We start from the raw sequence: 16,761 nt of genomic DNA on the forward strand, positions 1-16,761 counted from the left end.
AATAATAACAAATAATAAATTATACAATAACTATAAGAAAAGAACAAAAAAACGAATTTGCATAAAAATGATGTGATAATTAAGACATATTTGACTTTGAGATAAAAACAAAGTGATAGTAAGAATTTTGTTAAAATAATATTATCTAATGTGCTCAAACAAGACAGATCACACATGACATGTTTAGTATTCTTTAATATTGACAGCGAAACGTAATGCAAGTACTAAAATTAAGGGTTATGCTACTACAAATATATATATATATATATATATATATATATAGTCCACTATGAGATTTGAACAATAATTTCATATCCTGCTTCATAATTAATATCTAATGTTATATAATTTTTTATCTCAGAGATTTATATTTTAAGCTTATTCGCACATGATTCAAACAACCTACATCACAATTTGACATGATTTTTGTCCGCGCATCGCGCGGGTACTAATACTAGTTAATTATTTAAGAAGACAAAATAGTGGTTCCGTTAAACTAAGGGCATGAATGAGCAAGTATTGGACGGATTGGGCATATCTGTACCAAACTATTAACGACAGGTATATCTGTCCTAATTCGCATAGTTCACTGGCATATATGACCATTTTTCGTTTTCCTTATCTATTTAGTACTCTATTTGTTTTCCTTTTTGTTTACGATTTAGGATCTAGAGTTTTCTAGATATCTCCTCTTTTAGAGTATTGTCAATAATTGTGTAAATTATTTGAATATCAATCATACAAAGCTAGAAAATTTAATATCCGGCCCACCTTGATTCAAATAATTGAAGAATTTCTGATGTTTTATATTGAAATTAGCTGAGATTGCAATCATAAATATAAAAAAGAAAAATCCTAACTTTGCCGTCCCACATGAAACCATTTTTGGCCCTAATGACGTGCCCAATTATTTATTTTAGTAAATCTTTATGAATGAAAGAAAGAATTTATACAATAGGGGAGATAGCATTTGAATAATCCAAAAATAGTACTCCCTCCGTTTCAGTTTAGATGAGGTAGTTTAACTCAGTACAAAATTTAAAGTTTAGATGAGGTAGTATAAAAATTCTTTTGGAACAGACTAATTAGAAAAGTGTGTCATCTAAATTGACGGAGGGAGTAGTCCTTATGTTTTAATTTAGATGACACATTTTCCTTATCGAGAATCAATTTGACAAAATCTTGAAGCTAAATTGGATTAGTTCAAATCAGTATTTTAAAAGTAAAATTTTAGATATTCAAAAATTATACAAAAAGTACTATAAGTTGGAATTTTTTTTCATATAAATATGATTAAAGAAATTTATTTTAATATGTTGGTCATAATTCAAATAGTTTGACTCTCAATAAGAAAAATATATCATCTAAATTAAAACGGAGAGAGTACCTGTTGTGGATAAATGATCAGATATCAATATAATGATGTTTTGGATAAGTGATCATATATCAGTATAATTAATTAAAAGGATGTTATATAAGAGAAGAACAGAACAATTGTTAGGTAAGGAGTTCTTTTCTATTACTAACATGTACTACTACTGGTCTTTTTGTGGAGATCCTTGTTCCTCTTTTAGTCTCATTTTTCTTCTTTTTTTTTTCATTTGAATTTTGCCCATATTCTATCTAACATGGTCTACTTCATTCATTGTCTTAAGATTTTGGATTGGATGCTCAGATTTTTTTTCACATAGTATCTACGTTAAACTTTGGTAAGCCCGCTTTCGCTACCGCTAACCGCTTTCTCTCTTCATGTTTGACCTTTTATCTCTCAACTTAACCCGTGGAGTTACTCTACAAGTTTTCATCGAGACACCTAACTTGGCCAAAATAACTATTTTAAACGCCGTTGACCATCGACCAAGCTTATGTGGGCATTAATACGACTCAATTGGACAAAAAAACATGAATTACACGCATTTAAGGCGTAGGAGATCAGTATGTCAAAACGGGTGAAATTCAAAAATAGCCAGATTCACAAGTAATTAAAAAATAGCCACAATTTCAAAAGTAATCAAAATTTAGCCACTTTTCATATAAAGATAAATTTGAACAAAAAAATTGTTCAAAATCTGAAAAATATCCCAGCATAATATACTAGAATTCGAATTTTTTACATGTGGACTTCCAGCATATTATACTGAAATTCCAGCATAATATACCAGACCTCCAACATAATACGCTAAAAATTCATATACAGGTGCTCCAATCTCCAGTATATTATTCTAAAACTTTTCGTGTTGCAACAAAATAGTGACTATTTTTCAATGACTTTGCAAACGTTAACTATTTTTCAATTACCGATCCGAAAACTAGCTAGCCCATGCTATTTTTACTGTCAAACAGTGCAACAAGTATCTATTAAGCTATCCGGCCTTTCTTTTTCTCCATTTTATCCAATCTCACGACGCTATTCCTCTTCATCAAGCTCAGTCATAAATTTTTCCACATTAAGACTGATTTCTTATGTTATTGTTTTATGCTTCTAAAATATATGATGGTTTATACAAAGTTGTTTTATAAAGATTGATCGAAATCGAAAAAGAAAAGAAAATAATACTGGTCAAGATCTCGATCAACTATAAAGCTAAGCTTAGATCAAAGTACAATCAATACCATTACCACCCAAAAACTCACATACATGTGACAGAAATCTCAATAGCCAATGTGTGAACCAAGCCTTAAAAAGAATAACATAACAATAGCCGAGTTGCATGCGTAGAATAGTCGAGTTGCATGCAAGCTAGCCTTGATACCACCGGTATTAAAACGAAGAATAACATAACCAAAGCAAGTACCCAATAGAATAGTCGAGCTGCATGCAAGTTGGCCTGAATACCACCGGTATTAAAAAACAAAGAATAACATAACCAAATAGGTCTCTTGATGGCAAACCCAAATGTTATATTGCTTTTGTATCGGTTACAACATATAAAGTATACACCCTTTAATTAACAAATACATGACTCGAAAGAGACAAGACTTCCATGAACACAAACTCAGATACACTGATCAAATCAAAGAATCAATCTGGCTGCTGACTTTCAACCAAAAACCAAACTTCAAGCAGGCATCACATAATCGTAAAAATAAAACTATCACGAGCTATGGTCATTGAGAGAAGACGACGGAAAAAAAAATGCTACATACACAATCCAGGCAATATGTACCTATAAAAGTAGGTTGCTCTGGCGAAAAACATGTCAAACGAATGTTGAGAATTGCAAGATGGAGATGGTAGCATGGAACGCCATTTGATTTCCAATGCAGATTCTAGAAGAGATCGACTTTTCTTTTGTGCATATCTTGCTTCCATTTAGGCAACTTATAGAATGCTTCTTTTTTCATACCAAGTACAGACTCAAATTCCTCATCCGAAAGATAAGCCTGAATGAAGACCATAAGAAATAAGAGAAGGAATCGAGTGTATCCCAAATATAGAAATGTCAACAGTATTTGAGCAACAAACCTCTCTTCGCTTAAAATCAATCCCAGTGACAGGGTTGTCAGATTTGGCCTTCAGCTGTTCATAGCTAAATATAGCCTGACCGCTTTCATTTCCACCCTCATCCTGCTCTGCTTCTGGCTTCGGTTCTGACCCATCAGACTCTGCGGGCTCGACAATCTCCTTAGCTTCTGAAGCTTTTTCAGAATCTTGGACCTCAGCAGTAGAAAGATCACTTTCTGCTTTGGCGGAAAATAAGCATCGAGGTATGTTAAACTACTCCAAGAATTGAACTTAAAGGTAATGCTATGTAGAACGATTAACTGTCAAATTTCATTTTTCATGCAGCCAATACTTCCCTCAATAACATTAAATTCCAGGTTATGCACATTAACTTGCTATCGTAACACTTCAAGAACAACAAACAGACATAATACATGCATAAATAGAATCATCAGCATAATTTATGCATGCACGCATACAGAGATAATTTCAGGCACAAGAACTTAAAAATGTTTGATTTAAAAGCACAAGATTTAAGAAAAAAAAAGATTTTGAAGTCGCACAAGATCTCGTGATACAATAATAGAAGAGATCCGCAAGACACAAAAATGGAGAATGCACCGAAAGCTAATAGCACAAGGAAGAGCAAAGAAGATTTTTATACCAGCAGGGCCAGAGTCTGCTGATCGGACAGGAGAGCTTCTGTTTGACCGGACAGGTGAGCTTCTGTTTGAACGGACAGGAGAACCACCCTCAGATGACTGCTTTTTTTCGGCTGTAAGAACACCAGATAATGCAGCAATCGCAGCTGCTCTTTGTGAAGCCGAACTTGTTCCAGCAGGCCTTGTTGCAGAACTAGATTTTGGAGGAGATGGGGAACTGAAAGCAGAGTTCAAAGCAGCTAAGGCTGAAGCCCTTTGGGTTGGCCCACCTGACCCATTTGACCTTTGCTGATTCTGAAATATACAGCAGGCCGTTAAGCACATTGGAAAAATTTTGAACATTGGAGATTTATCACTTCACTGTTTGGTTGATAATGACAGAAATCAACCCTTAATTCTTCACAATCAATAACCATGAGGACACTGATTATTATACTTCTGTACATTCTTTCAGAAAACCTTCCTTTAAATCTGAAACATCTTAATACCTGAACATCATTTTATTTGAAATTATGGTTCCTCCTCCCGTTCCACCTTCTGTTGTTATATCACTTTCTTCTTGTTTTTCTTTTCTAATATGATCTTTAAGTAAACCCAGACAGAGATATGAAACTTGGGGCCAGGGAACGCCAACCGAAAAGATTATCTTCATTACACTTCTAGTATGGCCATCTTAGATAGGAAAAAGTACAGCATTGCACATGCTAGATTGGTCTCCGAAAGGAATTATCAACTACGCGATTCATGGATTTCAGATGTCTTGAGATGACAGAAACGGAAAAACATTTGCAAGTACAAAATAAATTGAGCATATATACATTTTTGCTTCGATGAATAGTAATTACCTCTGAAGCATGACCAACCCCAAAGAGTAGCATAACCTTCTTCTGGAATGAGTTTCCATGGGCCTGATTAAATAGGTAGGTAGTTTAGTGCAAAATAAAGATCATATTATTCCTTAGAGGTGTGAAAAAACACATAACTGATAAGACTAATATTTTACAACTACAGATATTGCGGAGTACCAGAATTGCAGTTAAAATATCCATGTAGAAATTATTCACTTAACTTTGTCTTCAGCAGTGAGAAAGAAGAAGCTTCAACATGTTTGTTTAACCCCTATTACAAAGCTATTGACAGAAAATCCCTTTTTAAGACAGACCAGTTAATGTCTTGTACAAGACTGTTTATAGTAAGTGCATGATTTTGGTTTATTGAAGCTGAATGGTTTTCAGCGTAAGAAGAAGCTGTTTATCAAAATGGTTATCGAGTTCAGCCGATAATAACAGTACTGTAAAACTTATCAGTGTTTGACATAGTTAATCTGTAGCAATTTGTATTAGCTCTTGAACCATCTCTCCGGTTCCTCCTCTCCAAAATTATGAAGAAAAATAAATAAAGGATGACCAATGCTTCTATGACATCAACATAGTGTCTATGAGTTCCATATTAATATTCATGCCAGAAAGTCTCACAACGACAACCAGACGAGAAGTTTAGTCACGTACACTAGCTTTCGCAGGATCCCATGAGAAAAATGTTGTAAAGAAGCAAGGCTCATTTCCTTCTGTTACTTTATAGAGTGGAACATTTGGTGATAATCCTTCCAAAGATGCAGCCATCTCTACGTATTTCTGTAATCATATTAATGGATTAAAATGTAAATTAGAAGACATCCTTACATAACAGTAAATGCCTATGATAGCCTTGCGAATTACCTGTCCAATGTCAAAAGCACTCTGCTTTTCTTTGGAGTCAGCTGACTGACCAATCCAAACAAACACTTCAGCATGTGTATCGAGTAGTAAGACGTCCTCGGTCAATAAATCATCTTGAGAGAAGTTGTAGATTTCTTCAACCTAACAAGTGAGTATAGAACAAATTAAAAAAGGTAAAGGAGCTGAACAGAAATTGAGAGATTTAGAATTTATACTATAGAGTATTACCTCAAATTTTCCTGGATATCAACGTGATAACATGGAAATCATTAATAAAATCGTTAGCAGATGAAAGCAATCCTTATTGCAAATGAAAAATCAAATAAATTATAGGATAATGGATGCACCTTTATTAAACGAATAAGCAAACAAGTGGGGATCCCGGGAGACTTCTGGAGCCACTTTCTTGCTGGTATAACTTTGTTTTCCTCCAAGAGCAAACCAGAAAGCTGAGCTCTCTGTTCCCTCTTTAGTGTGTTTCACTGTCGCTCCTGGCTGAAGTTGCACAGAAAATTGACTCAATTAGTCCCGTGTAGCACACAATAGGACGAAACAGGATAAAATGTGTCATTTTTTTTCCAATTGGAGTAGATTGTCACCTTCCATGCTAGCTCGAATCATGAGAATTGCCGGATAACAACTTCAAGCAACTTTTAGCATGAAAAAACTCACTCACTCGCTGTAGTTATGTATATATTTTACTTTCATTATTAATTCTTTATCTAGGGGAACTTTCATAAATTCATTGGGATCTGCTTGAGAATAGAAATTTAATTTCCCCTCCAAGTTTTTGGATATTTCAAAGTGAAACCATGAGCACTTTCTCAAAGAGTACTTAAAAGATTGGGCCCTTCTCACCTTCAAGAATTCTGCAACCTTAGCTGCTAATTGCTGCTGCTCATAAGTACTCTGGTTACCGTGCCAACTGAATAATGAAGAGCCAGATTGCAGAAGAAAACACCCATTAGAGTTCAGCGATGCTGGCACCTGACAGAGTTTAGACACGAAAAGGAAACAATAAGTAATCCTGGTAGAAAAATTTATTTTCATAAGTTCACAAAATTTTCAGTAATTTGTATACGATGAGAATTGCAACTTTAACTAATCACAGATTAGTGCCATCGATTAAACCAGTCCATTTTCCTGAATTAGAATTAAAGAGGTCTTGTCACTAAAACCAATTTGTTGGAGTAAACTTCAATGATATGATAACTGCAAAAAGTACACAGATATACATATAACAAAGAAAGAGGAAATAGTAAATATAATCGCAGCAAACAAGTACAGTTTTGAGCCTTTGAGTTTTTTCAACAGTAGTATTTCAGGTATCAGTTGGAAATTACTCGAGCTTAATTAGGCCTATTACCTTCCTAGATCCGCCCCTCAATGCCAGAGCAAATCAAAACAAGAAGCAACTAGCTCATACCCACTAGAACACGAGTAAGAAAGTAAGTATTAACAGCAAAAATTAAACTACTAGAACTATGAGCACCAAAACAGAGAAGATTATAACTGGGATTGTAAGGTACGTAGAAGACAGATAAAATGAGAGAAAAGGTTACTCGAGATGGTTTGGCCATATCTAACGTAGACCTCCACCGCACCAGCCAGTAGGTGTAACACTATGATAATCTAAAGTGATAAACAGAGCTGGGTTAGATCTACAATCACATGGAAAGAGACGACCAGAAGACCTACCAACCTCTCAAAATTAATGTAGCTTAACTAAGAGAAGAACACAACGGAAGCAAAAGATCTATACAGTCAATATAAACATTTGGGACTACAGCTTAGTAGTTGTTACAGCACTTATATCCGGTCTGATGTTTGTAGAGAGTCCTTTATTCTGGTTTGGAGACTCATATGTAGAAGTAAGTATCTACCTCTGGCATTACTGGTTCCTTTTACTGATCAAGAAAAGAACTTTTATGTCCATGTCGAATAAATGTGCAATCCAGCGAACCTCTAGTTCTACAAAACCCTTAGTTTGCCCTTAAAGGCATTATTTGGTATTGAAATAAAGAAGCCCGAACGCAACAGAGTGGGCACTGAGGTCCATACCAGGTCTCAACTGGTTTGGTATTGAAACGTAGTTGATTAAAAACATGCTGAGCTTTATCCGGGTATCTAAGCAGACATAAGAAATCTTAATAATTTCTCATAAGAATATATTATAAAACTATTTCCAGAAAAGGAGCATACTAGCACTCAGCTATCCTTCTCCTAAACTTGATTGCTGCAGTATAATGCATGCAAAGGACACATTTGGCAAAAGCAAAAGATATCACCGTATAAGGTAGTAGAAAGCCCAGACTGAGACAGCAGATAGAGTAGAGGTAGAAGTTTCACTAGAAGGGGCGTTAGCACTCGAAGAAAGATTCTATCAACCTGGAGAGTAGCGACTCATCTATCTAAAAACAGGTTGACAATGTGGTTTGCGACAATTAAAAGGATGGTATGAAGTAACACCAACAAGAACGCAGATAGGAGAACATATACCATAGGAATAAAGGATATTTTCTGCTTAGAAGTCTAAAAAAATTATCAGCAGCTTTAGTAGCGAAAAAAAGGTTGAAGGTCCGTAAGCTTACAGCATCAACTTGAACCGCTTTGTTATTATGCACAGAAGTTGCAGATAACCGAATAAGTGCAACTGAATCAGCGGCATAGGTTTCATCATTCAAGCCTTTATCAGCAATATAACTTTTGTAGCCAGAGCTCAAACCACCCTGAGGAAAACAGAAATTCATCAGGGTTATTGAATATGTAATGCAAAATCAAGTTCTGCAGCAACAGCAGCCTGTATTACGCTGTATGAAGAGGTACCTTAAGAACCAGCATGGGCTGGAAGATTGCAACAAATTGTGGAGGTTCTTTCCCTTGAAACACTCGACCCTGGACAAAGTTAAATGTCAAATTAAAACCTCACCGACTTTTTGAGAAAGATAACCAATATGTGACGAGTAATACCAGCACAGGTCTTCCTTTAAGCGAATTGCACATTGTATTGGCCAATCGAGCAGCCATGCTTTGGTCCTCCTGTATCAAAGCACATGAATTCATCACGTACGGAAATTGGATAACAAGCATTCAGACTCATATCTCCAACAAAGCAGAAAGACGAAACACAAGCTAAGAAAGGGTACTAGATGAAAGCACATGGCTGGTTTTTTTAGACCCTTCAGATTTAATTTGACCCCTTCCCTGGTGGAGAACATCAGAACCTCCAAACATTTCAAACTAAACCAAATAGTATTATTGCCCTATAGTACTTAATCCATGAATTGACATCCTATAACACACTACACACCTCACTTTAAATCACTTCATCTACTATAAAGATCACATCTACCCTATGTTGCTCGGACTTTTCAAAGTTGCTGCCAGGTGCGTGTTGGATCCTCCAAAAGTGGTGCACTTTTGGAGGACCCGACACGGGCAAGGCTGATTTTTTGGAGAGTCCGAGCAACATAGCATCTACCTCACTCTAATGTAATAAATCATGTTTTATCGGTAAGACTTTCTTTATACTGGCATTATTGAAGAATAGTTCACAAGAAAGTACAAACATATGAGAATCATTTAAACAATTGAAGTTCTTAGATGTAAACCATTACAATGTATGGTTTCATTTCCTTTTTTCACCATTTTCACAATGTAGCTCACAAGCAAGTTAAGACAATGAAAACTACAATTCTCAGAGGCATGGTATATCAAGTTAATTATTCAAACAAAATTTATGGGGAAAAAGATGCATGCACCCTTGATTAGCAGTGACAACCCGCATTACCTCAACACTATCCTTTCCAATCCACCAGCATAGATAATAATCTTCTCTCCTATCATGAGAGTGGTAGTTGTAGAGAACTATATAGCAATCTCCACTGTAGAATTTACCAATATCTTCTTTTGGGACGGGTGTCTTTGCACTACCATTGATGCGCCAAACCTAATAAATCTCATGTTTTCAGTTAAAGAAGCTGGTAAATCAGCACAAACATTGCTGACGAAATGGAAAGAAGGGTGCTGATCGAACCTCTACTTTTCCACCCCCTTCAAGCAATGGAGGTACTTCCTCAATCACAGGAGCACTTTTGCTGGCACCTTTGACACCAACACCTTGTTGCTTCAGCAAAGCTGTAAAGACGCGACAACTTCTTAAAACTAATGACGACAAACAACATTACAATTTTTCACAAGTTAAGAGTAAATATACCTGCTACTTTTCCTCTCCCCTCTTCAGGCGCAGGTGCGGATCCTGATGGCCAAGAGTCAAAGTTGGACTTGAAAGAATGGGGCTCATAACCTTGAATAACCCGGGTTACACGTGTTGCCTTGGGTCTATTTTGAGAGACAAGATATTCCTGGGGATATTATGAGCCATTTAGAAACAAGAAATCATATCAAACAAGAAACATGTGGATTAAGCAATTCTACCTCTGCTGTTTGAATGGCAGCTTTCCTCTCCTCCAGTTGAGTTACACGACCAACCCAAACAAATACCTCAGCACCGCAATCCAAAAGATAGCATTTGTTGTTTTCCAAGCTGGACTTTGAAAGTTCACCATCCATAGGACTAACTTGACCATTGATACTGCAAAATGAGAGACAATCAACTTCAGCACCACATCAACAAAATGTTGATATACAAAATCCAGTGATGAGAAAGTAGCAACATAAGGGCGTTGCAATTGACATAGAAATGGGAAAAAAGAAGAAGAAAGGGAATCAAAGTTGTTAACATGAATTACTTAAAAAGTAACAATTGAGTCACCAACCTCAACCTAATAACAAAAATAAGACAAAAGAAGGCCACAATACCTGTAAAGTTTAGGAGGTGTCTTCTCGGGGACAATATCATCTTCAGTAACAACCTTTTTGCTAATTGGAGCAAATCCACCAAACAAAACCCAGAATGAACCAGAATCAGACTCAGCTTGCAAATTTCCATCATCTGAGATGTACAGTGGAAAAGTTATGGAGTAGTCAAGCCCACAGGTATGTCACATAAAATGTAGGAAAGTAAAGAAAGAGCGGTATGCTGCACTGGATGCCGTACATGGAAACATAAACACTGACACTGTCCAACCATATGGTATTGACATCACAATAAAGATTATTCCCCCATTAGTGTACTAAGTCGAAATGTTTGTTCCCTATCTTGGTTGATAATATGCATAAAAGCATGGCAGCATTCAATGGCGAACTCTACTTTTTGAAATTTTCCACCTGAAGTTTAAGCGTGATGTTTCTTTTATCGTTTGAGAAAACTTTCAAACATTACATGAACAATATCACTTACTCCATCTATCCTGATATGAGTGTCCTACTTCGATTTTGATGGTCAAATAAATAAAAGTTTAGAATGATATTAGACAGTTACTTTTCATATGAAAAGTACGCTGAAATGCTACCAACTGCTTAATGTATTAGTTGCAAGGGGTAGAAACTAAATTAACCAGAAATCCAGAATTAAGGGCAGATAACCTTTTTAACAATCAGAGTCAAACAAGGACATCTAAATTAGGATAAAGGGAGTGTAGGAATATATACGAATTGACCCGCTTCTCTTTCTATTTTTCATGGCTTGTACGTACCAACTATTGCAACATCACATGTCCCCTCGTGATATTTTTCCTTCAAAAACTGAATAATTTCCAATGCTTTGGCCCTTTCCTGGATATTGGAGTTGGCACCATTGAACTGATATATCTTGTCTTTAGTGTCCAGAATGAACACATCATCATGATTTAGAGAGGACCGGGAGAACGGGACCTGACAACAATTTCAACTCAGTTATAATCAAAATTCAACCACAATTTGACGATCTCAGACATAAGTCGTTAAGATGTACCTGCTTCATCCTCACAACTCGTTTACCCTTGCAAATATACAGCCTTGTTTCAAATTCTTCCTCCTCTGGTTTCTTGAATCCAGATGCAATACCACCTTCCAGAGGTATAATACATGGTTTAAAGTATGACAAAAATTTGTCAGATTCGTGACCTTGGATTTCCCGATACTGTACTGCTCGCCCTCCAAGAACCGCATCAAGTTCCACTGTTTTGATAGCTGCAGTTCCAGCTTCATCCTAACAAAGCATTCAATTATAGAAAATGGAAAATAACATAAGATGATCTGTAGCGAAGAATGAAACTGAGTTCATACCTGACTAGTATCCTTTCCAAGCCAGAAGTGTATATCATACAAGTAAGCACCTCCCTTTCCTGAAGTTGTCTGAAATTTAAAATGGAAGTATTCCAGGTTATGATTATATAAATGTCACTAACCATCAATGAATTCAACACGCATAAAACATTTCCGTAAATTTAAAGAAACCAAAAACTTATATATCAATATGTACCTGCAAGATGATGTATGAATCACCCGAGTAAAATTTACCATAATCAGATTTCGGCAAAGGAACTGGTTGGAAATCCTCAATTCTCCAAATTTCGGTCCCTCTAAACAGAGTTAAGGTGACTTCAAAATTTTCTTGCAGACCAAGTTACATTATGAACAGAAAAAAATTACAAGCACTCACAAACAGTCAGAAAGTAACTAAACACCTTCCAGCTTCCTGTACATAATCCATCAAATAGAATGAACTCAAGAAATACCAATGATACGAAACTCAGATAAGGATACACTCTTTGACCTGCACCCTGAAATGCAGGATCCAAAGCTTTTGCAGAGCTAGACATTGTGCAAAATCCTTCTTGTTACACTTCTTTCAACAAAGGAAACTGGAATGCCGAAGGTCCTAACCTCAGCTATCTCAATATTCTGAGCAAACCAACTGTACAATGGAAATGAGAACATCAGTAATTATGGAATACAGTCCATATCGATAAATGCAACAAAACTAGGAAATTCATTAACATCTACAGTAGCACAACATAATGAAATCTTCGTAAGAACATATATACGGGAACAAATCAATCTTCACAATAGAGAGTTCTTCACATCTGAAGCCATGATATAGCTTCTTCAACTTCACACAACTTTTACTTATTTAGAAGCTAGAAACTATCCTACCTGTAAATCCTGTCACTACAGTATCACCACTGAGTACTCTTACATATTTTCATAAGCATCTAATCTGGAGATGGTTGAAGTGAAATTTTTTAATCAGCTTACGCTAGACAAGCTCCCTTTCTCCAGAAAACATAAAGACTTACATTAAGCATATAATTGCAGTTTCAAGAAGCAAATATCAGTCACTTAATCCAATCTTAACAAGATAAAACTACAACCAATATATTTTCTTTCAAAAGCAGGCAGAAGAGTAGTTGGACATGTTATCATAGATAGCTCGATTAAGTAAGCAGCCATGAGCCGACAAGATTGGAAAAGGGTTTCAACTGATATTTTCTCCGAGTGCACCAATCAAATTCCAACAGATTGAGAAAGCAGTGAAAGCTATAGAACAAATATCCTCAATTCACATTTCTTCCTCTATGCTCATCAAACACTCTATGCTCAAAATAAGTCAAAGTATCAAGAAAGCAGAGATGCATCGTTACGTCAGACATCTCTGGTTCTTAAATGAACTGCATTGTATCTCAAACTAAGCAACAACAACTACGCCTCAATCCTGAACTCAGGTAGGGTCAGCTAGATGAATCCTCAATAGCCATTCCGCTCCGTTCAGAAACTCAACAATCTATCCTTTAATACAAATACACAAAGGGTAAAATCCCACTGTCCCGTAGTACTCTACGCGAACGCAATACTACCTACGTGTTCGCTAAGTGCTGCAACAGCAGCAGATCAGCTGCTACAAAATGGACCAGGGTTCTTTACTTGTCAAAAATAATAGGAGTTACTCTAACACTAACCATTCTCTGCATTTTCGACTACAACAACAACCAACCCAGTGGATTCCGACAAGTGGGGTCTAGGGAGGGTAGGATGTACGCAGCCTTACCCCTACCCTGGGAGGGCAGAAAGGTTGTTTTTGATAGACCCTCAGCTCTCTGCATTTTCGACTAACATATAAATCTCTAAACTAAATAAAACTCATGGTAAACATCGGAATTAACATTCCTCATAGATAATGTACACCTTATAAAACTAATGATCTATTGTAAGATCACCTAATAATCAAACATACTCATCCAAATACTAACCCACAAGACAACTTTTACCAAGAAAAAAAATCATAAGATGCATTTGACAAATTTAATCAAAGAGCTCAACTTTAACCCAAAAAATTCAAATTCTCAAGTACCTATTTGACAAATTTAAACAAAGAGCTCAACTTCAATCAAAAAATCAGAATCCATTGTGATAAATTTAAAGAAAGTGCTCAGTTTTAATAGAAAAATCAGAATCCATTGTGATAAATTTAAACAAAGAGCTCAATTTTAATCAAACAATCAGAACCCATTTGAAACATTTAAACAAAGAGTTCATCCAAAATCACCCACAGATCAAACAAATATCTGCCTACCAACTAATCAAATTTGAAATATAACTGAAAACTAAATAAAAAACAGATCTTTACAATAAAATCAACAAATAAACATATAAATTCAATTCACAAAATGAAGATCTGAGGTAAATATGATCAAAAAATCAAAACCCCAAATGATCAAAACCTCAAAAATGATTGTAGAAATCGCACCTTTTTTTCCTAGAGAGAGATCTATGAAGCCACAATTCTCCCTCCAAACAAAAAGGGTATGTAAAGCTGGCCAAATATGAAAGAAAGAGAAAAAGGGGTATATTGCAAAGCTGGCCAAATATGAAAAAGGAAGTGAATAATTGTAAGTAATGGGGTTTCAAGATTGTATATTTGGCCCCTCCTTTTTTTTTCTTTGTTTCTCTTTTTGCTTTTGAGATTTGAGATTGGCTGGAAAATTTTTGTAATAATTTTTTCTTTTTGCAGACAAGAAGAAGAAGAAGAGAAAATGTATATAATTGTGGAAATAGAGAGAGAGAGAGAGAGAGAGAAAGGTTAATGATGATGAAGAGAGAGTTTCTGCTAAGACAGGTGAAAGGGAGGCACCGGCCATGCTGGCTTTTTCTTCAGTTTTTCGTTGTATTTTTTGGATTTTTCTTGTTTTTTTTTTTCTTTTCTTGATTTTTTTCTAAGTATTTTCCATTGAGGCTTTTTTTTTTTTGGGAAATTTACCTAGTTATACTATAATAGAAACTTATTTACCATTTTTTTATAGGTTTCTTAAAAATTATATTCTCTATCTGTATTTACTACTTACTAGTGTGTATGAACGTGCATTGCACGTTAATAATGGCACGTGATGGTTAAACACTTAAATCATATAAAAGCCAAAAAATATTATTAAATTAGNCGTGCAATCAACTATTCAATAGCAGACTCCCTCACTTGGCTCGAAGCCATAGATCAATACACACACCATAATTCATAACGCATATACTTTATTGCTGCCATAATACCATAGTGAGATTTACTCAACCCTTCATAAGCTCGTGGAACACAGACCATCTGGTACTTCATATCTTCTGCAAATCTCGCATTTACTCTCGCAACAATTAGACCCACTCTCTTAAGCGACCCAAATTAAATTCACACATATATTTCACTTGTAAATGGGATCTTCTAACCGACAACATAAAGATCACACAACTCCAGAACACTTCGCAGGAGATAACCCACCTGCTTCACCTTAAACTAACATTTATATATATACCTTCCACCATCATAACCATTACGCAGTCACTTAGTCCTCCTGAGTCTAAACTCATACCGTAACATGAAATTTACTTCACTCCCAACTAGGAAACATGAAAAGATTCTTCACACACCCATAACTCGGGGCTATACATCCAATCACAATGGAAATCAAACACCTAATAGATCATCTATCCTCCAGTAGACCCTTCTCGACGCTTCCAAATCATATGATCACATCTCGCAGTCACATCACCCTCATCACGTACTAACCAGTCATTACTTCCCTTAATAGGGGACAACAGCTCATATAGATCTAGAAACGCGTGCTCACGCAAGAAACCGCTCAGGGCTTAAGCTATAGGTAACAATCCGGCCTCAAGTCTTTCTAGACTGGCCCAACATCAACACACAGAGATCACATCTCGCCCCTCGATCGGGGAATCACAAGCCATCAATGCAAATCTGATACTGAGCGCTCATGTGCGCATACGAACGCGTGGAAGGAATTTCAAGAGTTACTTTTCAAGCTGAATAAAGGACGCACGATAAGAATTTCAAGAATGTGAAGCTTTTCCTAAAGGTTTTGCAGCCTCTCGAGGATAAATACAGACGTCTCCGTACCGATCCGCGAGACTCTACTAAACCTGCTCATGACTCGTGAGACCTATGTAACCTAGGCTCTGATACCAACTTGTCACGACCCTAAACCCAGACCCCGTCGTGATGGCGCCTCTCGTGAAGACAAGGCCAGCCAACTAACCAAAATCCTTTCACTAACAATTATTAAATATAAATGAATAGAAAAACCCAACCAAACCACGTCCGAATGACCTGAAATTTTGCACACACATCCCAAATGACATAACGGAACTACTGCAACTTCCGGAATTTCATTCCGGCCTAAATATTCAAATCTCGCCTATCAACCGAAAATCGCCAAAATATCAACTTCGCAAATTCAAGCATAAAGCTACGCCAAACCTCCAAAACTCATCCCGATCACACTCCTAAGTCATAAATCACCTCCCGAAGCTAACCGAGTCATAAAAATTTCGATCCGAGATCATATACAAACAAGTCACATCTTGGTCAAACCTTTCAAATTTCTAGCTTCAAACTGAGAACTGTTCTTCCAAATTCATTCCAATTACCCTGAAAACCAAATCAACAATTTACATAAGTCATAATACATCACACGGGGGCAAGCCATGTCCGAGAACAAGCGATCAAAGTGCAAAAACTCAAAACGATCGATCGGGTCGTTACAATTGATAT

General features: G+C 36.2%; 1 protein-coding gene across 1 annotated transcript; it reads right to left on the reverse strand.

Annotated features, from left to right (window-relative positions):
• LOC109230958 (villin-3-like) lies at positions 2,845 to 14,826 on the reverse strand. Its single transcript, XM_019396461.1, has 23 exons — positions 14,455 to 14,826; positions 12,474 to 12,624; positions 12,190 to 12,289; positions 11,994 to 12,062; positions 11,680 to 11,916; positions 11,423 to 11,600; positions 10,647 to 10,779; positions 10,263 to 10,419; positions 10,042 to 10,189; positions 9,862 to 9,962; positions 9,616 to 9,774; positions 8,796 to 8,864; positions 8,652 to 8,720; positions 8,417 to 8,554; positions 6,684 to 6,812; positions 6,173 to 6,320; positions 6,054 to 6,064; positions 5,826 to 5,966; positions 5,616 to 5,741; positions 4,953 to 5,015; positions 4,110 to 4,401; positions 3,467 to 3,681; positions 2,845 to 3,384 (listed from the first exon to the last, which is right to left on the reverse strand). The coding sequence occupies exons 2-23, from the start codon at positions 12,527 to 12,529 to the stop codon at positions 3,271 to 3,273; spliced, it is 2,853 nt and encodes a 950-aa protein (XP_019252006.1). The 5' UTR covers positions 12,530 to 12,624; positions 14,455 to 14,826; the 3' UTR covers positions 2,845 to 3,270.

This window comes from Nicotiana attenuata, chromosome 8 (assembly GCF_001879085.1).
Source record: "Nicotiana attenuata strain UT chromosome 8, NIATTr2, whole genome shotgun sequence".
Taxonomy (NCBI): Eukaryota; Viridiplantae; Streptophyta; class Magnoliopsida; order Solanales; family Solanaceae; genus Nicotiana; species Nicotiana attenuata.

What these genes read in the sequence shown, in the direction of transcription:
- LOC109230958 (XM_019396461.1), bottom strand. Translation starts at nt 12,529, where the DNA reads ATGTCTAGCTCTGCAAAAGCTTTGGATCCTGCATTTCAGGGTGCAGGT. An exon ending in CAGGGTGCAGGTCAAAGAGT is followed by an intron (nt 12,290 to 12,473) that starts GTATCCTTATCT and finishes AACTCTGTTTAG; the next exon opens with AGGGACCGAAATTTGGAGAA. An exon ending in AGCCCATGCTGGTTCTTAAG is followed by an intron (nt 8,555 to 8,651) that starts GTACCTCTTCAT and finishes TGTTTTCCTCAG; the next exon opens with GGTGGTTTGAGCTCTGGCTA.